Here is a 25,398-nt window from a genome sequence, read left to right on the forward strand (position 1 = left end):
GTTGACAGGCCGACTAGGGGGAATGCCATACTAGATCTAGTATTAGGTAACGAACCGGGTCAGGTCACAGATCTGTCAGTGGGTGAGCATCTGGGGGACAGTGACCACCGCTCCCTGGCCTTTAGCATTATCATGGAAAAGGATAGAATCAGAGAGGACAGGAAAATTTCTAATTGGGGAAGGAAAATTTATGAGGCTATAAGGCTAGAACTTGCAGGTGTGAATTGGGATGATGTTTTTGCAGGGAAATGTACTATGGACATGTGGTCAATGTTTAGGGATCTCTTGCAGGATGTTAAGGATAAATTTGTCCCAGTGAGAAAGATAAAGAATGGTAGGGTGAAGGAACCATGGGTGTCAAGTGAGGTGGAAAATCTAGTCAGGTGGAAGAAGGCAGCATACATGAGGTTTTGGAATCAAGGATCAGATGGGTCTATTGGGGAATATAGGGTATCAAGAAAGGAGCTTAAGAAGGGGCTGAAGAGAGCAAGAAGGGGGCATGAGAAGGCCTTGGTGAGTAGCGTAAAGGAAAACCCCAAGGCATTCTTCAATTATGTGAAGAACAAAAGGATGACAGGAGTGAAGGTAGGACCGATTAGAGATAAAGGTGGGAAGATGTGCCTGGAGGCTGTGGAAATGAGCAAGGTCCTCAATGAATACTTCTCTTCAGTATTCACCAATGAGAGGGAACTTGATGACAGTGAGGACAATGTGAGTGAGGTTGATGTTCTGGAGCATGTTGATGTTAAGGGAGAGGAGGTGTTGGAGTTGTTAAAATACATTAGGACGGATAAGTCCCCGGAGCCTGATGGAATATTCCCCAGGCTGCTCCATGAGGCGAGGGAAGAGATTGCTGATTCTCTGGCTAGGATCTTTATGTCCTTGTTGTCCACGGAAATGGTACCAGAGGATTGGAGGGAGGTGAATGTTGTCCCCTTGTTCAAAAAAGGTAGTAGGGATAGTCCGGGTAATTATAGACCAGTGAGCCTAACGTCTGTGGTGGGAAAACTGTTGGAAAAGATTCTTAGAGATAGGATCTATGGGCATTTAGAGAATCATGGTCTGATCAGGGACAGTCAGCATAGCTTTGAGAAGGGCAGATCATGTCTAACAAGCCTGATAGAGTTCTTTGAGGAGGTGACCACACATATAGATGAGGGTAGTGCAGTGGATGTGATTTACATGGATTTTAGTAAGGCATTTGACAAGGTTCCACACGGTAGGCTTATTCAGAAAGTCAGAAGACATGGGATCCAGGGAAGTTTGGCCAGGTGGATTCAGAATTGGCTTGCCTACAGAAAGCAGAGGTTTGGACTGGAGGGTTGTGACTAGTGGTGTCCCACAAGGATTAGTTCTGGGACTTCTACTTTTCATGATTGTTATTAACAACCTGGATGTGGGGGTGGAAGGATGGGTTGGCAAGTTTGCAGATGACACAAATGCTGGTGCAGTTGTGGATAGTGTAGAGGATTGTCAAAGATTGCAGAGACATTGATAGGATGCAGAAGTGGGCTGAGAAGTGGCAGATGGAATTCAACCCGAAGAAGTGTGAGGTGGTACACTTTGGAAGGACAAACTCCAAGGCAAGGTGCAAAGTAACTGGCAGGTTAATTGGTACTGCGGAGGAGCAGAGGGATCTGGGGGTACATATCCACAGATCCCTGAAAGTTGCCTCACAGGTAGATAGGGTAGTTAAGAAAGCTTATGGGATGTTAGCTTTCATAAGTCAAGGGATAGAGTTTAAGAGTCGCGAGGTAATGATGCTGCTCTATAAAACTCTAGTTAGGCCACACTTGGAGTACTGTGTCCAGTTCTGGTCGCCTCAGTATAGGAAGGACGTGGAAGCATTGGAAAGGGTACAGAGGAGATTTACCAGGATGCTGCCTGGGTTAGAGAGTATGCATTATGATCAGAGATTAAGGGAGCTAGGGCTTTACTCTTTGGAGAGAAGAAGGATGAGAGGAGACATGATAGAGGTATACAAGATATTAAGAGGAATAGATGAAGTGGATAGCCAGCGCCTCTTCCCCAGGGCACCACTGCTCAATACAAGAGGACATGGCTTTAAGGTAAGGGGCGGAAAGTTCAAGGGGGATATTAGAGGAAGGTTTTTTACTCAGAGAGTGGTTGGTGCATGGAATGCACTGCCTGAGTCAGTGGTGGAGGCAGATACACTAGTGAAATTTAAGAGACTACTAGACAGGTATATGGAGGAATTTAAGGTGGGGGGTTATATGGGAGGCAGGGTTTAAGGGTCGGCACAACATTGTGGGCTGAATGGCCTGTAATGTGCTGTACTACTCTATGTTCTAAGTTCTATTGTCTGGCTTGCAATCATCTCCAGTCTGCAGCTTCAAAAAAAAACTACTGTTCAGGGCTGCATTTTAAATTCTATCTACAATCCATGTTCATGTCTGAAGACTGGTTGCTGGTGAAATAAATATTTGCTATATACTCAACTCCAAATATGCCCTAACACCATGGTCCATAAACAAGGGGCACATTGTTTTATTAAGAGCAAAAGGGTAACTAGGGAGAAATAAGGTCCCACTAAGGACCAGTGTGACCTTAGGGAATGGAATGGTGCTGTGTTGAGATATATCACATTACAAAAGTGGAGGCACTGACAGCCCTGAGGCACATAAATGTGAATATGCATTTGCCCCAACCAAGAGAACCTTAAGGCAGAGAAGGAAGATAGTGAAGAACTTCCTGCAGCTCTGGCAGAGATGTTTGTTATCAACACTAGCCGCAGGTGAAGTACTTGAGAACTGTGAGTAGCTAAGCATGAACATAAAGATTCTGCAAATGATGGAAAACCAGAGTTACACACACAAAATGCTGGACATTGGACAGATCCTTAATCGGGCCTGAAATATAACCATATAACAATTACAGCACGGAAACAGGCCATCTCGGCCCTTCTAGTCCGTGCCGAACGCTTACTCTCACCTCGTCCCACCAACCTACACTCAGCCCATAACCCTCCATTCCTTTCCTGTCCATATACCTATCCAATTTTTTTTAAATGACATTATCAAACCTGCCTCTACCACTTCTACTGGAAGCTCGTTCCACACAGCTGCCACTCTCTGAGTAAAGAAATTCCCCCTCGTGTTACCCCTAAACTTTTGCCCCCTAACTCTCAACTCATGTCCTCTTGTTTGAATCTCCCCTACTCTCAATGGAAAAACCCTATCCACATCAACTCTATCTATCCCCCTCATAATTTTAAATACCTCTATCAAGTCCCCCCTCAACCTTCTCCTCTCCAAAGAATAAAGACCTAACTTGTTCAACCTTTCTCTGTAACTTAGGTGCTGAAACACAGGTAACATTCTAGTAAATCTCCTCTGTACTTTCTCTATTTTGTTGACATCTTTCCTATAATTCGGTGACCAGAACTGTACACAATACTCCAAATTTGGCCTCACCAATGCCTTGTACAATTTTAACATTACATCCCAACTCCTATACTCAATGCTCTGATTTATAAAGGCCAGCATATGAAAAGCTTTCTTCACCATCCTATTCACATGAGATTCCACTTTCCGGGAACTATGCACCATTATTCCTAGATCACTCTGTTCTACTGCATTCCTCAATGCCCTACCGTTTACCATGTATGTCCTATTTTGATTAGTCCTACCAAAATGTAGCACCTCACACTTATCAGCATTAAACTCCATCTGCCATCTTTCAGCCCATTCTTCTAACTGGCCTAAATCTCTCTCCAAGCTTTGAAAACCTACTTCATTATCCACAACGCCACCTATCTTAGTATCATCTGAATACTTACCAATCCAATTTATCACCCCATCATCCAGATCATTAATATATATGACAAACAACAATGGACCCAGTACAGATCCCTGAGGTACACCACTAGTCACCAGCCTCCAACCTGACAAAGTTATCTACCACTACTCTCTGGCATCTCCCATCCAGCCACTGTTGAATCCATTTTACTACTTCAATATTAATACCTAACGATTGAACCTTCCTAACTAACCTTCCGTGTGGAACCTTGTCAAAGGCCTTACTGAAGTCCATATAGACAACATCCACTGCTTTACTCTCGTCAACTTCCCTCATAACCTCTTCAAAAAATTCAATAAGATTTGTCAAATATGACCTTCCATGCATAAATCCATGTTGACTGTTCCTAATCAGACCCTGTCTATCCAGATAATTATATATACCATCTCTAAGAATACTTTCTATTAATTTACCCACCACTGACGTCAAACTTACAGGCCGATAATTGCTAGGTTTACTCTTAGAACCCTTTTTAAACAATGGAACCACATGAACAATATGCCAATCCTCCGGCACCATCCCTGTTTCTAATAACATTTGGAATATTTCTGTCAGAGCCCCTGCTATTTCTAAACTAACTTCCCTCAAGGTCCTAGAGAATATCCTGTCAGGACCTGGAGACTTATCCACTTTCATATTCTTTAAAAGCACCAGTACTTCCTCATCTTTAATCATCATAGCTTCCATAACCACATTACTTGTTTCCCTTACCTTACACAATTCAATATCCTTCTCCTCAGTGAATACCGAAGAAAAGAAATTGTTCAAAATCTCCCCCATCTCTTTCAGCTCCACACATAGCTGTCCATCTGATTCTTTAAGGGACGAATTTTATCCTTCACTATCCTTTTGCTATTAATATAACTGTAGAAACCCTTTGGATTTATTTTCACTTTACTTGCCAAAGCAACCTCATATCTTCTTTTAGCTTTTCTAATTTCTTTCTTAAGATTCTTTTTACATTCCTTATATTCCTCAAGCACCTCATTTACTCCATGCTGCCTATATTTATTGTAGGTATCTCTCTTTCTCCGAACCAAGTTTCCAATATCCCTTGAAAACCATGGCTCTCTCAAACTTTTAACCTTTTCTTTCAACCTAACAGGAACATTAAGATTCTGTACTCTCAAAATTTCACCTTTAAATGACCTCCATTTCTCTATTACATCCTTCCCATAAAACAAATTGTCCCAATCCATTCCTTCTAAATCCTTTCGCATCTCCTCAAAGTGAGCCTTTCTCCAATCAAAAATCTCAACCCTGGGTCCAGACCTATCCTTCTCCATAATTATATTGAAACTAATGTCATTGTGATCACTGGACCCGAAGTGCTCCCCAACACATACCTCCGTCACCTGACCTATCTCATTCCTTAACAGGAGATCCAACGCTGCCCCTTCTGTAGTTGGTAACTCTATGTATTGCTGCAAAAAAAATTATCCTGCACACATTTTACAAACTCCAAACCATTCAGCCCTTTTACAGAATGGGCTTCCCAGTCTATGTGTGGAAAATTAAAATCTCGCACAATCACAACCTTGTGTTTACTACAAATATCTGCTACCTCCTCACAAATTTGCTCCTGCAATTCTCGCTCCCCATTAGGTGGTCTATAATACACCCCTGTAAGTGTTACTATACCTTTCCCATTCCTCAGTTAAACCCAAATAGTCCCCTAGATGAGCCCTCTAATCTATCCTGTCAAAGCACCGCTGTAATATTTTCTCTGACAAGCAATGCAACACCTCCCCCTCTTGCCCCTCTGATTCTATCACACCTGAAGCAACGAAATCCAGGAATAATTAATTGCCAATCACACCCCTCCTGCAACCATGTTTCACTAATAGCTACATCATCATATTTCCATATGAGTTCTAAGCTCATCCACCTTTCTTACAATGCTCCTAGCATTTAAATAAATGCATTTAAAAAATCTCCACTTCTTACTCTCTGTTTATCGACTCTTTATTCCCCTCCATAGATGCTGCCTGACCTACTGAGTTCTTCCAGAATTTTGTGTGTGTAACTCTGGAAGTGGATAAAATAGTGCTATTATTTAAGAAGGGCATTGGGGATAAGCCAGGGAACTATAGGCTGCAGAGTTTAGCACTCATGATTGGAAAGTTACCTCAGGGGATTATGCAAGAGAAGACATCAGCATTTGGAAAGGACTGATCAGGGAAAGTCAGCATGGCTCTGTGTGTGGTAAATTGTATCTCATGGCACCCACCATCTAGATCAGGCTCTCTTCTCTCTGCTGCCATCAGAAGTAGGTACAGGAGCAGTAGATCCCACACCACAAGGTTCATAAACAGTTATTGCCCTTCAACTATCAGGTTCCTGAATCAGCGTGGATAACTTCACTCACCTCAACACTGAACTGATTCCACACCCTGTGGATTCACTTTCCAGGACTCTACAACTCTCCTGTTCTCAGTAGTTGTTTTGTCTTCTTGTGCACATTGGTTATTTGATCTGTCTTTGTGTATAGGTTTTCATGGATTCTACTATCTTTCTTTGTTCTACTGTGAATGCCTATAAGAAGACTATTCGCAGGATAGTATATGGTGACCTATACAGTACGGACTTCAATAATGAATTGAATTTCAAATTGGATTAAGTTTTTGATGAAGTGACCCAGGTGACTGAGGACCAAGGATATTATCTCCATGGACTTTAGCATGGTTTTTGGCAAGATCCTGCATGGGAGACTGGTCCAGACAGGATAGCCTTTGATCACAAGTGACAGCCAATTGAATATGAAATTGGGAGCCAAAAGGTGGTGATGGAGGGCTTGACTTTCTGAATGGAGATTTGAGAACAGTGGTGCGCCACAGGGATCAGGGCAGAGTCCTCTGTTGATGGCCTTATATTTTAATGATCTGCACGAGGATTTAGTGGCATGATTAGGGACTTTGCAGATGACACTAAGTTTAGTAGTACAGTGGACAGTGAAGAAAGTTGTCTAAGGTTATAACAGGATCCAGGTCAGTGTTTCCCAACCTTTCTTAGCCAATGCCCCCGTAAAGGATTTTCATACTTGCCAACACTCCCCTAAAGCACCTTCCTATTTGCCAATAACCCTCTTAGGCACAATATACTTCCCGGCACACTCAGAGTATAAAAACTTGCCTACCATATGCAAACATGAGAAAAATGATACTGCTTTAAATTTTTATTTGCCTTTAAACCTAGCTTACACAGTACAGCAGCTTCGATATCAATGTGATGCTTGAGTTTGATAGTTTTTAGCAAGAGTTGATATATCTGGTTCAAGTTGTGTTAGCAAAAGCCTTAAGTCCCCACGTGTAACAATGTCCAAGCAGTTTCTGTTTTTTGTGAGTATGTGGTTTACTGCACTTAAGCCTTTTTTTAACAAGGTAGGAGGATGGAAATGCAGTTTGGCACTTCTCCAAAGGCCAGGAAACTTTGTATGACAGTGTAGCCACATACCACAAAAGTCTGACATTTTTGGAAAGCATTTTTTTGCTTCTTCATCATTCTGAATTTCAATAATTTCTTCTTGCAACTCTCTTCCTGTTCTTCCACTTTGCAAAGAAATTGGTTAATTACACAGTCTGGAATTTCCAGATTGTTCAAAATCCTTGAATTGATGCTGAAAATCCTTCTTCAGTGACTGCAGGAATAAGCGTGTGTGTAGGCCTCCATTAGTCTTGATAGACCATGGATTTGCGCCTTGGGAAGTTTCCAGGGCGCAGCCTGGGCAAGGTTTTTTTTTGTGTTAGACCAGTAGTTGCCCAAGCTGCAAGTCTCCCCTCTCCACGCCACCAATATTGTCCAAGGGAAGGGCATTAGGACCCATACAGCTTGGCACCAGTGTCATCACAGAGCAATGTGTGGTTAAGTGCCTTGCTGAAGGACACACATGGAGCCTCAGCCAAGGTTCAAACTAGCGACCTTCAGATAACTAGATGAACGCCTTAACTACTTGGCCACGTGCCAACACAGGTGTAAGCAGTACTCTTGCAAATCACCATCAGTGAAGAGAGTGCCATACTTCCATGCAGGGAAACTGTGAGAACATTCTTCTCCCAATGTTTTACTTATGTATTTCCAATTATCTAATAAAAGTGGACACTGCACTTTTTGTCTGGATTAAATTGAAATTCTCACCCTGCAGTTTCATATTTAGATTGTTCATTTTGCCATTAGGTATGTCTCATCTCCACGTAGAAGTTCAATCTTATTTCCCAAGCTCTTGTCAACTTTGAGCAAAAATTCAACCACAGTGTCAAAAAGATCAAGGAAACGTTTTAAGCAGCAGTCTTTTGACAGAGAATTTCTTCATAAACTTTTCCATTTTTCATAAACTGTACATATGCCATCAGCAATGCCTCATGGTCTCACAAAGTTGACTCATCCGGTTGTATCTCAAATTCTGTTTTTTGTAGCTCTGTACCTAGTTGATACTCCATGCCTTCACTCATTTTGTCAACACAACAAGCTACAGAGTTTATTACTCAGAGAAAATTATTCTAAAATACTGGTTTCCGTTTTGAGAACAGCGGTGAGCACAGCAGATACAGCAGGCATTATTAATCTTTCACCAGTTGAATGAGATTTTCCACACTTTGCCGTCATTTTGGAAATGTTATATAAAGCAATGAGACCACTATCAAGGACATTCTTGGCTTTCTTGACAAATGACTCGAGTGTGCAACACTTTTCAAATGCTTCTTTCATCTTCAGGAACTGAGTGATACCATAAGTAGCCTTTTCAGGGAGTCTTTTACATAAGTGTTCCTGCCATCTTGATGGTTTCATGGTTTCATTAGACAGTACAATATTACAAATAAGACACATGGAGTATCACTAATCTGACGGGAATGGAATAAAACCAGACTCCAGGTATGTAACATTGTATTGGTGCACTTTCTGTAGTTTCTGTTTCTTAGCAGGATTAGAATTCAAAGCCTCAGTGCCTTCAGACTCATAAAGATTGCACCCCTATATATTTATCCATCATTAACAGGGCTAAATTAAAATAAAAGATTCACACAAATTGGGAATGCCTATTGGATGTTGATGATGGCAGTGAGTTGACATGGATGGAATGATGGTAGCACCACGCAAATGAACGGAGAGACGGAGATGAAGGCAATCACATCGAAAATTACATTGTCTAAGATTCAGATTGGAATCTGAATGTTAGTCAGGACAGAGCTGGTGTTCGACAAGCTACCTTCATACTATTCCAGTTAGTACAATTGACCAATCATGTAAGGTCTCATAATCCCCAAAGATGGCTTTTGACTGCACATATGAAGCCGAGGTCACTTTGAACACATCGAGAGGAATCCTCAGGGCTGGCAGGTTCACTGATCGGCTTGATTTCACCGCCTGCAGAGCTATGGTACTTCCTGTTGGAAGTGCCTGCTCTACCAATGGTTTGTCAGGTCTCGTGCCTCAAGTTAGGGCATCGCTTGCCACCTCCCCCCAAAGAATCTTGAACACCTCACCGAAGACTTCTATCTCCCCGAATGCCCCCTAGGGGCATGTAACCACCCTCCTATGTTATACTGATGTAGATTAACTGGGAAATTTGGAAAGGGAATGGCCTTTGGTACTTAGAACAAAGAACACTACAGCACGGCACAGGCTCTTTGGCCCACAACACTGTGCTGACCTATTAGCCTGCTCTAGCTCAGACAAATGTAAAGTGATGCATTTTGGGGAAGTTAAGCTAGAGTAGGATATACACAGTGCATGGAAGGGCCCTGGGGAGCACTGTAGAACTAGAGAACAAGTACATAATTCCCTAAAAGTACTGACAGGTTGGTGAAAGGCTATGGCATGCTTGCCTTCTGCAGTTAGGGGACTGCGTACAGAAGTTGGGACATCGTACAAGACCTGGACTGTTGTGTGCTGCTCTGCTTGCCTTACTAAAGGAAGATGTGAGTAGAGTTAGAGTGGATTCCATACACGATTCACAGGGATGACGCTGGGACTAGAGGGCTTGAGTTAGAAACAGAGACTGGATAGGCTGGGACAGCTTTCTCTGGAGTGAAGGAAGCTGAGGAGGGAATACAGAGTTACTCAAGCTCTTTGAAAGGAGAACACTGGCACCTGTACGGGTATCCATGCAAACATAAATGGCAAATACATCAGCAGTAGCTGCAAACTGGAAGGAAGCGGATGCTTAAATGTTTATTGCAAAAATTACCTCGCTGGCCACTGGCGTTGTAGGAGTTTGTGAGCGTGTATGTGTAGCTGCTGAGTGGGTGTATACTGGCAGAATTCAATTATCCTAATGCACATTCAGTACTGTGTGAAAATCTAAGGCACATGTATATAGCTAGGGCCCTTGACTTCCAAACAGTGCTGTAGTAATTTTATGCATTGTACTGTACTGCTGCCACAAAAAGAAGCAAATTTCTTTTGTGAGTGATGATAAACCTGATTCTGATATGGGTCTCTATTGTGGACTGAGAAGAAGGGAGTAGAGAGAGGGGAGAATCATGGTTGGGAAAAGGGGAAGGGAGAGGGGAGGGAGCGGGAAGCACCAGAGAGATTTTCTGTGAAGATCAATAAACCAATCGTTTGGAATCAAGTGACCTTGCCTGGTGTCTCAGTGCTGGGTATGGGTATGCCAACCTCTATCCCTGGCACTCCTTCCCACAGCCCTCCAACCTCGCCATTCCCAACATTCCTCGCTCCCGCCGTATTTATAAACTCTCTCTCTGCTCCATATTGATAAATACAGTACTGTACACAAGTCCCTATCTATAGACAGTATATGTACCCTATATATATGTGTGTGTGTGTGTGTGTGTGTGTGTGCATAAGACTTTTGTACAGTAGGATATACACCCGCACACAATCTACCCTACCTCGCTATCACAATACATTGACATTCAAGGCCATACAGTTACACATGAGTGCTTATGTCAGGCTTCTACACATTGAGCAGAATCCCCTGAGATGAAGTCAAGCTCTAATACACATGAAACACAAAACACAAAGACCCAATATTCGCTTTACACTTCTGATAACTGTCAGATGAAGATACACGTTCAAACTTCAAATCCCAGTGGTTCAGATCCAGTGTCCTTCTGTTCAAATGAGCTACCATCTGCTTATTTCTGCAATTCAAGTGTTGTTTACGTGTATGTGTGTGCGCTTATATTGTACATCTATACGTGTATGTGTTTGCACTGATTGGCCAATCCATATATATGCATTTTCACCGTGTGCACATGCAACCTGCATGAACATGGCACTTACCCCGAGACTCGTGGAATTCAAGTGTCACATGGGCATCAAAGCCCAGACTGAAGTAATTGTTAAACACACCAAGTGGGAGCTGTGAAGAGAAAATGAGTGAGTGAGCACTGGTATGAGACAGATCTGAGGCTGCAATTTCACTCTATTTGTGAAAGCTCAGCTCAGAAGCTAGAAGCCACATCCAAATACATATACTCAACAGAGTAAGTTTAGAGTAACATCGTGTTTGCCTACCCACGTGACTCTATCCACATTTAACTGACCATGCTTTCAGGGTAACTGTGATTAAGCTTTGTCCAAAGTTGATAGTATAAATTCCATTTTACAACACCTATTCTGAATTCTGTAATTCAGTCTAATCTTCCTCTTAATATCCCTTCATAACTTCCCTAAGCCATTTCTGTGGGAATAAAATGATCCTTTTCTGGTTGGTTGCCAGTGACTAGTGGTGTTCTGCAGGGCTCGGTGTTGGGACCACTTCTTTTTATGCTGTATATAAATGATTTAGATGATGGAATAGATGGATTTGTTGCCAGGTTTGCAGATGATACAAAGATTGGTGGAGGGGAAAATAGTGTTGAGGAAATGGGTAGGATGCAGAAGGACTTAGACGTAAGTGTCAAATGAAATACAATGCTGGAAAATGCATAGTCATGCACTTTGGTAGTAGAAATAAATGTGCGGACTACGTTCTTAAACGGGGAGAATATCCAAAAACCTGAGATACAAAGGGAATGAGAGTCCTTGTGCAGAACACCTTAAATGTTAACTTGCAAGTAGAGTCAGTGGTGAGGAAGGCAAATGCAATGTTAGCATTCATTTCAGGAGGTCTAGAATAGAAGAGCAAGGATGTGATGCTGAGGCTTTATAAGGCGCTAGTGAGGCCTCACCTAGAGTATCGTGAACAGTCTTGACTGGCATTGGAGAGGGTCCAGAGGATGTTCATGAGGATGTTTCGGGGAGTGAAAGGGTTATCATACCAGGAACGTTTGATAGGTCTGGGTCTGTACTTGCTGGAATTTTGAAGGATGAGGGGGAATGTTGAAAGGCCTGGACAGAGTGGCTGTAGAAAGGATGTTTTCAGGGTGGGGGAGTCTAGAACACGAGGACACAGTCTCAGGGACAGAAGGACGTCCATTTAAAACAGAGATGTGGAGAAATTTCTTTAGCCAGAGTGTGGTGAGTTTGTGGAATTTATTACCACAGGCTGCTGTGGAGGCCAGGTTGTTGGGTGTATTTAAGGCAGAGATTGATAAGTTCTTGATTGGACATGACATCAAAGGTTACGGGGAGAAGGCCGGGGAGTGAGGCTGAGGAGGGAAAGAAAGGATCAGCCATGATTGAATGGTGGAGCAGACTTGATGGGCCAAATGACCTAATTCTGCTCCTATGTCTTATGGTCTTACAACAAATTACCTCAGAGGTATGTAAGTTGCTGTATGTATGAGCGAGGAGCTGGGATTGGAAGGAACATATTCAATCACATTTTAATAATTGTCCAAGAGGGCCAAGCAGCAGAGATAGAAACTCAGGTTCAATGCTGACCTCTGCAGCTGTCATAGAGTCATAGTAAAGTACAGCACAGAAACAGGCCCTTTGGCAGCATCCATGGAGAGGAATGAACAGTCAATGTTTCCGGCCGAGACCCTTCATCAAGAGTGGAAAGGAAGGGACAGAAACCAGAATAAGAAGGTGGGGAAGGAGTACAAGCTAGCAGGTGATGGGTGAAGCCAGGTGAGAGGGAAGGTAGGTGTTTACGGGGGGGGGGGGGGGGGGTGGAGGGATGAAGTGAGAAGCTGGGGGTGATAAGTGGAAAGGGTATAGAAAGGGCTGAAGAAGGAGGAATCTGTAAGAGAGTGGACCCTGGGAGAAAGGGCACCAGAGGGCGATGGGCAGGCGAGGAGAAGAGATAATGGAGGGGCCAGAATGGGGCACTGAAAAGGAGATAAAGGGGAGGAGAGAGAAATTACCAGAGGTTAGAGATACCAGTGTTGATGCCATCAGGTTGGAGGCTATCCAGTCAGAACATGAGGTGTTGCTCCTCCAACTTGAGTTTGACCTTATTGTGACAGTAGAGGGACCTATGGACCGACATGTTGGATTGGAAATAGGAGGTAAAATAAAAATTTCTGGCAACCAGGAAATCCCACCAGTTGTGGACGAAGTGAAGGTGCATTATGGGATTAATGTAGGTTAGTGTAAATGGGTTACCATGGACTCGACGGGTAGAAAGTCCTGTTGAGGTGCTGCATCCCTCGATGTGTATGACAGATTGGGAGGTTTAGTACAGATTGTCAGCAAGATGACAGTGTCCCACAGGCTCATTCTGCCTCTGGTACAGGATCGTGCAGCTTCTGACATCTCAAGACTCGAACAATGAATCATCGCTATCATTAAGTCAAAGCATCTGAAGCTCTTAATTACAAAGCTCTCAGGATTCTGAAGTCAAAGCAAGGCAGTAATAAAGTACATTCCTCAGTCTGAAGCTGTGCTAAATTTAAGCCCGCCCACTACAATTTAATAATAGGTACATGTAATCCAAGTGTTGCAAAGCCCAAAACACAAGGGTTAAATGTAATAGGGATTAGAACAGCAAGTTCAGAAAATTGCACTGTCCATTTAGCTTAAGTGATTACTATAAAGGCTTATTATTTTAAATGTATCTGTGATCTCAGCAGTAATCTTGTCAGATTAGATTAAATCAGCCACCACTTAAACCCCTTTTTTTGCAAGTTTTCACAAACCACAGTCCCAGAACAGGGAGGATTCATACAGCTCATCAGTGATATTTCAAGATAAATGTAAAACCTTGTTGATTATTCTGTGCCTCTCAGGTCACCGACTTTATTGTCACGACTCTTCACTGCTTACCACAGTTCTCACTAAACTTTTGAGTGTTTTCAAATGTTTGGTCGGCACAAGTATTGAAGTGAATCTGGCTGACAGTCTGCATGTCACTAACAAGCTGACAACAATCACCATTCCCACTGGAACTGCTCAACACGGGGTGGGAAGCCAGATGGCTTGTGGTTGCCTGAAGATGCCTCCACGCTTCCCTCTGTCACGGAGGCTCCCAATCCCTGGTAGAACATGGGCGACCAATGTAGATGTAAGAATTAAAATGGACAGTGGGCAGCCATGGAGGGTGACTGTCCCACATCCAGTAGCAAGTTGACTTCACCCAGTCAATCAAACACTCATCACTTACTCAAGTTAAAAGTGTCCAAATCCTGATGGAGATGTGAAACAGTCAAGCAATTGCTATGTGACACCTAAACTAAATTTTCGTTTTACTGGACGTATTCATAGACTCATACAGCACTACTGCACAGAAACAGGACCTTCAGCCCATCTAGTCTATGTCAGCCTAGTCCCATCTATCTACAAATCCAAGCACCACTTTGCCAGTGTCTGTGGATTTTCTTGTGTTTGTCGTACCACCCATCTACATACCTATCCAAACTTTACTTCAGTGTACAATTGAACCCATACCTACCACTTCAGTTGGCAGCTCATTCAACAAGCACTCCACCCTCGAAGTGATGAAGTTTCCCCTCAGGTTCCCCTTAAATATTTCACCTTTCACTGTAAACCTATGACCTCTAGTTCTAGTCTCAGCCAACCTCAAGGGAAAAAATCCTGCAATATTCAACCTATCTACACCCCTCATAGTTTTGTACACTTCTATAAGATCTAAATATAGAAACATAGAAAACCTACAGCACAATACAGGCCCTTCAGCCCACAAAGTTGTGTCAAACATGTCTCTACTTTAGAAATTACTAGGCTTTCCCATAGCCCTCTATTTTTCTAAACTCCATGTACCTATCCAAAAGTCTCTTAAAAGACCCTATCGTATCTGCCCCCACTGTCACTGGCAGCCCATTCCACGCACTCACCCCTCTCTGAGTAAAAAACTTAACCCTGACATCTCCTCTGTACCTACTCCCCAGAACCTTAAACCTGGGTCCTCTTGTGGCAACCATTTCAGCCCTGGGAAAAAGCCTCTGACTATCCACATAATCAATGCCTCTCATCATCTTTTACACATCTATCAGGTCACCTCTCATCCTCCGTCGCTCCAAGGAGAAAACGCCGAGTTCACTCAACCTATTCTCATAAGGCATGCTCCCCAATCCAGGCAACATCCTTGTAAATCTCCTCTGTACCCTTTTTATGGTTTCCACATCCTTCCTGTAGTGAGGTGACCAGAACTGAGCACAGTACTCCAAATGGGGTCTCACCAGGGTCTTATATAGCTGCAACATTACCTCTCGGCTTCTAAATTCAATTCCACGATTGATGAAGGCCAATACACCATACGCCTTCTTAACCACAGAGTCAACCTGCGCAGCTGCTTTGAGCGTCCTATGGACTCGGACCCCAAGATCCCTCTGATCCTCTACACTGCCAAGAGTCTTACTATTAATACTATATTCTGCCATCGTATTTGACCTACCAAAATGAACCACTTCACACTTATCTGGGTTGAACTCCATCTGCCACTTCTCAGCCCAGTTTTGCATCCTATCAATGTCCCACTGTAACCTCCGACAGCCCTCTACACTATCCACAACAGCTTCAACCTTTGTGTCATCAGCAAACTTAATAACCCATCCCTCCACTTCCTCATCCAGGTCATTTATAAAAATTACGAAGAGTAAGGGTCCCAGAACAGATCCTTGAGGTACTCCACTGGTCACCGATCTCCATGCAGAATATGACCCGTCTATAACCACTCTTCTCCCCTCATTCTTCTGCACACCAGGGAATAAAGTCCTAACCTTCTCAACTTGTCCATGTAACTCAAGCCTTCAGGTCCTGGCAAAAGTCGTGGAGAGACAGGGCACAGAAATGGGCCCAACACTCCAGGTCATTTCCAATTCCCAATTTACAGTGATCACCCTTGGGATGTGGGAGGAAACTGGGGCACCTGGAGGAAACCCACACAGTCACAGAGAGAACTTGCAGGCTCCACAAAGACAGCACCCAAGATCAGGAATAACCTGTGTTACTGGTCCTGTCCCGTACGCTTTACTACTAGTTTCCAGTAGAAACTTGTGCCTCACTGTAAGATTACTAATCAGGGAAATTCCAGGAAAAAGTTAAAACATTGAATAATCTTTAGGAAAGTCACCAGCTACAGTTACCTTCTGAGTCCCTTCCTCAGCGTCATCCTGGGGTAGATGGGGATTGTTCTGAAGCTGAAGGTTCCAGCGGTCAAGTTGTACAATATTACCCTCCTCCACATGGCAGAGAATCTTTGAGACCGGTTCATCTGTGTACCCCTGCAGCAGAGAGACATCACAGCTTTGGTATGGCAACTGCACTGCCCTGAACCGTAAAATACTGTAGAGTTTTTGGGCCCCACTCAGCACATCATAGAAACCACCCTCATCTCCAGGAACTCGCTCTACACATTTCACTGCCTCAGTAAAGCAGCCAACGTAATCAAAGACCCCTCCCTCCCCAAACATTCTCCCCTCTCCCTTCAGGCAGAAGATACAAAAGCCTGAACACCAACCACCAGGCTCAAGGTGAACTACCCTGCTGTTATAAATCACTTGAATGGTTCCCTAGTACAATAGGACAGACTCTTGACCTCACATCTACCTCATTATAATCTTGCAGCTTTTTGTCAATCTGAGCTGCATTTTCTCTGTAATTCAGTACTCTCTTACTTTACCTTGTTCTACCCTCAATGCACTGTGCTGTTGTTTGATCTGTATGATCAGTATACAAGCTGTTCACTGTACCTGGGTACATGTGACAATAATAAACCAATTCCAGCTGAACCAGCTCTCCATTGAAGGCTTTGGTCAATGGTAAGTAATGCTGACATCATCTTCTGAGGACATTTTGTGAAGCAAGCGGAGTGTGAGACAACATTTAGTTGCTAGAAACAAGCACCCTGTATATTAATCTGAGCAGACTCCCAGTCCAAAACCAACTACACATACCTTTCCCATTGTCTGTGCTGTTAGATACTGTCTGGGAACACTATCTTCCAAAGAGCAGAACTGCAGAAGTACTGGCAATGTCAGATGCTACAACAAATACAGACACAGCAGCGGCTGGTTTTGCACATTGAAGTAACAGTCCTTGCAATCTGGTGAGGTCAAATTTCACTTTGGGCAGCTTGAGCCATTGAAGGCCGCCTGACTCACCAACTCCCTACTGCATATTAACGTGGAGTCTGGGCTCAGAGAGTTATAGCACAGGAATAGACCTTTCAGCCCATCAAATCTGTGCCAACCCATCAAGCATCCTGACACACTAATCCCATTTAATGGGAAGTCAGGGAAGTTTGGAGAACACACACCAGTCCTCACCGAGGGGTCAGCAGTGAAAGGGGCAACCAGCTTCAAGTTTCTGGGCATCAACATCTCAGGCCACCACATTGATGCCATCATAACGAAGGCATGCCAGAAGCTACACTTCATTTGGTGTTTGAGGAGATTTGGCGTGTCACCAAAGACTGTAGCAAATTTCTACAGATGTACCACGGAGCATATTCCGACTGGTTGCACCATCGTCTGGAATGGAGCCTCCAATGCACAGGATCAAAAACAGCCAGCTCCATCATGGGCAGATCCTCCCACCGCCCAGGACATTGTCAACAAGGAAGCATCCATTATTCAGGATCTTCACCACCTACAATGTGCCCTCTCCTCATTGTGGAAGAGGTACAGGAGAATGAAGACCAATACTCAACATTTTAGGAACAGCTTCTTCCTCTCCACCATCAGATTTCTGAATGGATCTGAATCCAAGATCACTACCTCACTACTCCTCTTTTGCATTATTTATTTGTTATTGTCATTTACAGTAATCTGCTATGCCTGTACTAACAAAACAAAAATCATGACATATGTTAGTGATAATAGACCTGATTCTGATTCTGCCTGCATTCCCATCAACCACCCCATGGAGCATATTCCGACTGGTCGCATCACCGTCTAGAACGGAGCTTCCAATGCACATTCAGGTACTACCTCTCACTTACACAAGGGACAATTACAGTGCCTTGTAACAGAATTCAGTCCCCAGCCCTTTGTTCATATCACTGGGTATTACAATCAGGGATTTTGGTCAATTTAACTGAGAATTTTTATTTGTGAATCCCGTGCTCCTTTTTTCAAAGTAGAGCCCCCAAAACAGGGGAAATTGTAAATAAAAAACTAAAAATTCAAAAACTGAAATGTCAGCAGTTCAAAAGTATTCATCACCCTGCTTTGCTCAATATTCAGTTGAACCATCTCTCACAGCTACTATGGCCAGTAGTCTTTTTCATTAACATGCACAACATGATGGAGCAAGATTTGCCTATACCTCCTTGCAAAACTGTTCAAGTTGTCCCAGGTTAGCTGGGGAGTGGCGGTGGACAGCAATCTTGAGGTCTTGCCAGAGATGTTCGATTAGGTTATGGTCAGGACTCTGACTGTGCCACCCAAGGACATCAATTTTCTTTATTTGAACCCACTCCATCTTTCCTCTGGAGTAACTTCCACCTGAGCTTAAGCTTTCTGGCAGAGGCTAGCAGGTTATTATCCAGGATCTCTCTGTATTTAGCAGCATTCCTCTTCCCATCAATACTGACCAGATTTCCAGTCCCTGCTGCTGAAAAGCATCACCCCCCTCCAGTATCCCTCCACCATTCTTTATAGCAGAGATGCTGTAACCTGACTGATGTGCAGTATTAGATATTACTTAGTGTTGAGGCCAAGAATTTCCACTTTAGTCTCATCCAATCACAAGACCTTCTTCCACATCTTTAAAGTAACTTCTAAGCAATGTTTTGCAATGTATTGATGGGCAAGAATATACTTTTTTAGCCAGGGCTTTTTTCTTGTCACTCTTCCATACTCTTTTGTGGAAGGCCTTAAAAGATTGTGGAGTCCTGAACTTCATTTCCAGTTGCAGCCACTGACTTCCGCTGTTCACTCAGAGTGACTGCTGACATCATAGTAGCCCTTCTTATAAGTGCCATTTTACAGCGGCAAAGTTTAGAGAGACGCACTGATCTAGTCGAAGTGGCTATGATTTCATATTTTTCCCCACCAATGGACTGCACTAAACTCCCAGGTATGTTCAGTGCCTTTGTGAAGGTCTTATACCCTTCCCCAGACCTGTGCACCTCTATTATCTTTTCCCTGACTTGTCTTGAATGTCCTTTTGTCTTCATTTTGGTTTGCTCTGTTGAAAATCTACCGTACTGATGGACCTTACAGAGAGAGGGGGTACTTATTCTTATGAATGCATTGAAAACAGGTGATCCTCCAATTTTCTACATCAACAAATTTGGGTGAGTTGGTAAGGTAATATTCAATATTGCACCTGAGTCAAGTTACCGTAGTAATTACAAAGGGGATGAATCTCACAATTTTGGCTTTTAATTTTTAGTTACCTGTTGACAGGTTTTGGAATTTTTCTTTTGATTTGACGCAATACACAATGTTTTGTAGATTAGCTCAAAAATCCTAATTCAATATATTTTAAATTTGGAAAATCCGACAGTAAAATGTGGGAGCTGAATACTTTTCAAGGCATTGTACATTGGTTATTCAACCCATCTTTCCTTGTGACTTCTCCCAACAATCCACTAACCGTCTCCCTCGCCCACAAAATTTCAAAACACTTTTCTGTTCCCTGATAGAACAAAGGATTCTGACATAACAAATGACACACCTCCTGTGTGGACTAGTGAAGAGCCTTTTCCAACAAGTCTTTTTCCTTTCTTCTTTTTTCCAATCTCCCACAATTGCTTTCGATACACATGCAGAGAGTTGAGCAGTGAACCCATTGAGTCATCAGCTAATCCTAATCAGTTAGCATAATCCAAACTAGAGAGCATGTTTCACAAGGATAAATTGATTGAGCTAGGGCTTCTCTGTCTGGAGTGAATGAGGATGAGAGGTGACTTGATAGAGGCATACAAGGGCATAGATTGAGCAGATAGGGAGAGACAATTATTCCCGATGTGGAAATAGCTAAAATGAGGGGAGCATCATTTTAGAGTGATTGGAGGAAAGCATGGTGGGGGGGGGGGGGGGGGGATGTCAGAAGTATATTATTTTTTACACAGAGTATGTCCTGGCAGCATGATGATAGAGCTACGTACATCGAGGGCATTTCAGAAACTCTTAGATGGGCACATGGAAGATAGAAAAAAAAGGAGAGCTATGTAGGAGGGAAGAGTCAGATTGATTTTAGAGAAGGTTAAAAGGTCAGCAGAACATTGTGAGCTGAAGATTTTGCACTGTGCTGTAAGGTTCGATGTTGCATGTCCTACAATAATTCCCATTTTATTCTCCCCAGATCTTCCTCTGCTCTCCTCCTCAAGATCCCACCACTCACCTACACACTAGGGGTGAGTTACAATGGCCAGTTAACCTATCGACCCACACATTTTTGGGGCATGGGAGGAAACCGGACTACATGGAGGAAACTCATGTGGCCACGGAGTACACGTAAACTTTGCAAACACAGAGTTTGAAGTCACAGGAATGATCCCAGGTCTCTAGTACCATGAGACTCTGGCACTATCAGCTTTGGCATTGTCCCACCTTACCAGAAACTAGAGACAAGTAAGGGGTTACACGGAATTGCTTAGAAGTAACAAAACACATACAAGCAGACTTGGAATAGAAATGTCAAATTTCTAGAAATAGCTTTCTTAATACTCCATCAAAAAAGCCCTCTATCGTCTCTACTATTAAAGTACCATCATATGTTGGGCAGTTACATAGGGTAATCAAATCTACAGCAATGGAAACTAGGAACTCTTTGTTTCAAGTGTATGTTAAATGAACCATTTAGCACCTCTGGTCTTTCTGAAGCTGGTTTAGGTTCTTATATCAGATGATAGCTCTCTTTTGAAGCAAATATCTCGCGCACTATTAAAACAGACTTTACTTCGACAATATCAGTTTTAGATAAAGAAAGAGGCTTTTATTCCATTGAGAGTTGGATTAATTCTTCCACTATCAAAGCTTGTAAAATAATCCCTGAAAGAACCAGCTGAAAAAAATAGTAACAAAAATATCTGGAACAAATCCTTCTGTGAAAATGTAGTAATAGCATATGGGGTAGGTCGACAAAGCCTTTTTCACCAGTCAGTGAGATCTTTGCTGATTTAACACCGTATCCTTGACCTATGCCTTTGTTCGATAATTCTGCATCATGATCGGATTTGAAATTGGCAATCAATCACTGTTTGTGCAATATGACTCCAAGTTACTGCCACTCACTGCACGCAGGAGTTTCTTGTTAACATATCATTGAAAGGCTTCCCTAATTCTAAACCTATCTTGTACACCCGGTGGTGGGCTGCATGATAACGCAGCCATTCACGCTATGCTTCACAGCGCCAGCAAACAGCGATTGGGGTTCAATTTCTAGCACTGTCTGCATGGAGATTGTACATTCTCCATGAGCGTGTGGGTTTCCTCCCATGTACCAGAGATGTACGGGTTAGGGGTAGTAAGTTGTTACCGCTGGCAGACCACTCCCAGCACATCCTCGGTCATTGACACTAATGATGAACTTCACTATGTTTTGATGCCTCCATGTACATGTGACAAATAAAACTAATCTTCATCATGCAGCTTGGAAACGGCCCACCAGGTCTATGATTACTATCAACCACCCGCCCACACTAAACTTTTTGGAGAACCAGCCCAACATTCACAACAACCCTCCCCAGATTCTATCACTCACCTCCACATTAGGAGCCATTACAGTGGGCAGTTAACCATCCATATCTTTTTGGGATGCAAGAGGAAACTAGGGGGAAGCCCTTGAGGAGATCATGCAAAGTCCACACAGACAGTAGAAGAGATTGGGATTAAACCTGGATCACTGAAGATGCGAGGTAGCTGTTTGATCAGCTGTGATACAGAGTGGCTGCTATCTCCAGGTCCCAGAAACCCAGCTAAAGAGTAGACTGAGACAGACAGGCTGGTTGAGTGATGCCACTACAACAATTCTGTACTCAATATCAGCAAGACTGTGGAGCTCAGGAAGGGGAACGTTAAGGTTTATATCAGTTTCAAAGCTGTGCTAATGAAGTATGAGGCCTGATTAATACTATCCACTGGCAATGAAGTGCCAGGTACCAGTCCCCTCTACATTGTCAGTCACGGTTCGGTGGTTCAGAGAGTCTCACTAATCCTTGCCCAGTACTGGTCTACTGCTGCGTTATACCTAGAGAGAATGACCAGAACTGTGGAAATAAAATCCAGTCAACAGTTCTCATCTCCACTACTCGGCTCTCTTGCTGACTCGCAATGATGATACCCTCTCTGGGGGCTAAAGGGGCATTGGCTTGTTATGACAACAAGTGACCTATTGCCAAACAGTTTGCGCCGTTGAGGCAGCCAATGTGAGTGAACCAACTGACTACAGTGGCCTGAACAATCAAACAGAATTCGTAACACTAGAGGTTCTGTAGATGTGGGGAACCAGAGTGTGAGGGTTATTGGAGTGGGGATTCAGAGTGTGAGGGGTATTAGAGTGGGGATCCAGAGTGTGAGGGGTATTGGAGTGGGGATCCAGAGTGTGAGGGGTAATAGAGTGGGGATCCAGAGTGTGAGGGGTATTGGAGTGGGGATCCAGAGTGTGAGGGGTATTGGAGTGGGGATCCAGAGTGTTTGGGGTACATATTGGAGTGGGGGTCCAGTGAGTGAGGGGTGTTGAAGTGGGGATTGAGAGAGTGAGGGATGTTGAGGTGCAGGTCCAGAGTGTAAGGAGTATTGCAGTGGGGATTGGGAGCATGAGGGGTACTGGAGTGGGGATTGAGAGAGTGAAGGGTGTTGGACTGGCGGTCAGTAATGTACATGGGTTTATGGCTGGGGCCAAGGCTTGTTTGTTTGAACACTGTGTTCATTGGACAAGATATTATACTACTCCCTGTTTAAAAAGAAAGTGTAGCAACAGTGTATTTGGGTATTACCAGAAGTAACATCCAACAGTCTGGAGAATCTGCTGCTCCACCATCACTAAAATCCCAGCGAGGCAGATTATCAGGGCGTTATTGTGCATCAGAACAAGAGCTCGGTACTGCCTTGGGTCCTCCATCACCTCAGGGCTGGACGTAAGTTTGTGGCTGTGGAGCTGATTTTCAGTTTTGCTGGAACTGAGGTGGCAAGGGGAGTCTCAATGTGCAGAACATGATAGGACATTCAGGTAGTTACTGCCATCAGTGCTATGCAATTTGCTTCATTTGCCCACTCCTGCCTTCGAACTTTGTACCTCAGCATGCCAGTTCCCGTTACTAAGTAACTACAGGAAACCCCCACGTCACCATTGTTCAGGTTACAGGATGTCTGCCTGCTAGAATTCACAAATCACTACCAAAAAAATATGAGGTACAGAACAAAAACTCACTCTGATGGAAACAATCTGGAGAAATGAATACAAAATTAAAATTTTTTCCCAAACTTGCATCTTATTAAAAAAAACCATAATACACAGGAACAGAAGTAGGCTATTAGGCCCATCTTGTCTGCTCCACCATTCGATCATGACTGATGATCCCTCTCAACCCCATTTTCCTGCCTTCCCCCCCCCCCCCCCCCGTTACCCTTGACACCCTTACTAATCAAGAACCTATCAATCACTGCTTTAAATTTACCCAGCGGTTAGCCTCCAATACTGCTTGTGGCAATGAATTCCACAGATCCACCATCCTTTGGCTGAAGAAATTCCTCCTCATCTCTGCTGTAATGGGACGTCCTTCCATTCTGCCCTCTGGTCCTAGATTCGCCTACTATAGTAATCATCTGCTCCATGCCCACTCTGTTTAGGTATTCAGTAGGTTTCAATCAGATCCCCCCGCCCATTACGCTAAACTGTAGTGAGTATGGGTCTGGAGCCATCATACGTTCCTCATACATTAACTCTTTCACTTCCAGATCATTCTCGTGAACTTCCTCTGGACCCTCTTTATGACACACGCAGGTGAAGTTGCTTCGTGTTATGGAGAGTCACGAGACAGGAGGTTTTCTTGTTTCGCAGCCCCCCCAGTAAACTAGCGACCACCTGCACTGAGCCCACTTCTGCTGACACAGTCCCAGCTTTAGCAGCTGCTGCCAACGGCTGTCCGCAGAACCCCCCTCTCGCTGGCTGACTGCTGACAGGTGTAGGGTGTCCCAGCCCCATCCTCCCATAACAGCACCAGAAACACTGAGTGGGTCAGGTATAGCTGTGGATGGAAAAGCAGAGGTCATGTTTCAGGCCTGGGACTCTTCATCAGAGCTGGGAAAGAGAGAGCGAGAGAAAACAAGTGAGTTTTCAGTAGCAGAGAAGGTGAGGGAGAGAGGGACAGGGTGATGGGAATACCTCTGATAGGGCAAGATCAAATGGATCAAGGTTGGGAAATTTATTTATTTATTGAGATATAGCGTGGAGTAGGCCCTTTGTGCTGCGCCACCCAGCAATGCCCAGCCTAGTTACGGGACCATTTACAATGACCAATTAACCCACCAAATTGGTCCACCTTTCAGCTGTGGGAGGAAAGCAGAAGACCTGGAGGACAATATTATGTCCTGAAGGAGGTGTTGTCCCGGGATGGAAAGAGGGCTGCTGGTCCTCCAGCCTGCTGTTGGCCTCACTGCGACGGTGCAGGAGAGCGAGAGGGACGAAGAATAAAGGAGACGGGCTTCAGGGTCAGTACTGTGGATCCTCTGCAGAGCTCCACAAAATGACCATCCAATCCGTGCCTGATTTCTCCAGTGGAGACGGTGGGCGCCGAATTCAGTGCACCAGGCTGGAAGAAGTGCTGACAAGTTGTTGCTTTTAGGCCTCAGGATGGTAAAAGCAGGTGGCAGGTCAGGTGTTGCATCACCTGCAGCTGGAGGGAAAATACTGAACGCTGGGAGCGGTTGGAAGGATCAAACATATTCACCATATACGTCTACATTTATTAGGAATTTGCTGTCATGGTTGGAATGACAACTTTCAGCAAATATAAAGAATAAAGAATTATATTAAAAAATAAAGTTAGCATTTAAAGTACGGATTTGGAATAGAATGTGTACAAATACCAGCACGTGTTTACAATGTAAACTGCATTATAACATTTGGTTAGAAGTGTTGACAGTACAATGGCAGGGGTAATAGATCAGAATCAAATAGAGGGAGATTGGGGAGGGTGGGTGCTAACTCGAATGGTTGATCAGATTAACTGCCTGGGGAAAGAAACTTTGAAGATGGCGTGAAGTTTTTGTTTTAATAGCCTGATAGTGCTTTCCAAAATGAGGTTTCTGGAAAAGGTCATTTGCAGAGTGGGTTGATTTTCCCGCCTGCTTCTTTGTCCTGGACACACGTAAGTCC

General features: G+C 43.7%; 1 protein-coding gene across 4 annotated transcripts in view; it reads right to left on the reverse strand.

Annotated features, from left to right (window-relative positions):
• Positions 1 to 25,398, reverse strand: part of dgki (diacylglycerol kinase, iota) — a 233,394-nt gene that overhangs the window by 70,288 nt on the left and 137,708 nt on the right. For all 4 annotated transcript variants that reach the window (XM_073058951.1, XM_073058953.1, XM_073058952.1 and 1 more), the window contains 2 exons: positions 16,215 to 16,352; positions 11,065 to 11,143 (listed from right to left, as the gene is read on the reverse strand). In XM_073058951.1, the coding sequence (XP_072915052.1) occupies positions 11,065 to 11,143; positions 16,215 to 16,352 (217 nt within the window). The remainder of the gene's footprint in view (positions 1 to 11,064; positions 11,144 to 16,214; positions 16,353 to 25,398) is intronic.

The sequence above is a fragment of the Hemitrygon akajei genome, chromosome 10, assembly GCF_048418815.1.
Source record: "Hemitrygon akajei chromosome 10, sHemAka1.3, whole genome shotgun sequence".
Taxonomy (NCBI): domain Eukaryota; kingdom Metazoa; phylum Chordata; class Chondrichthyes; order Myliobatiformes; family Dasyatidae; genus Hemitrygon; species Hemitrygon akajei.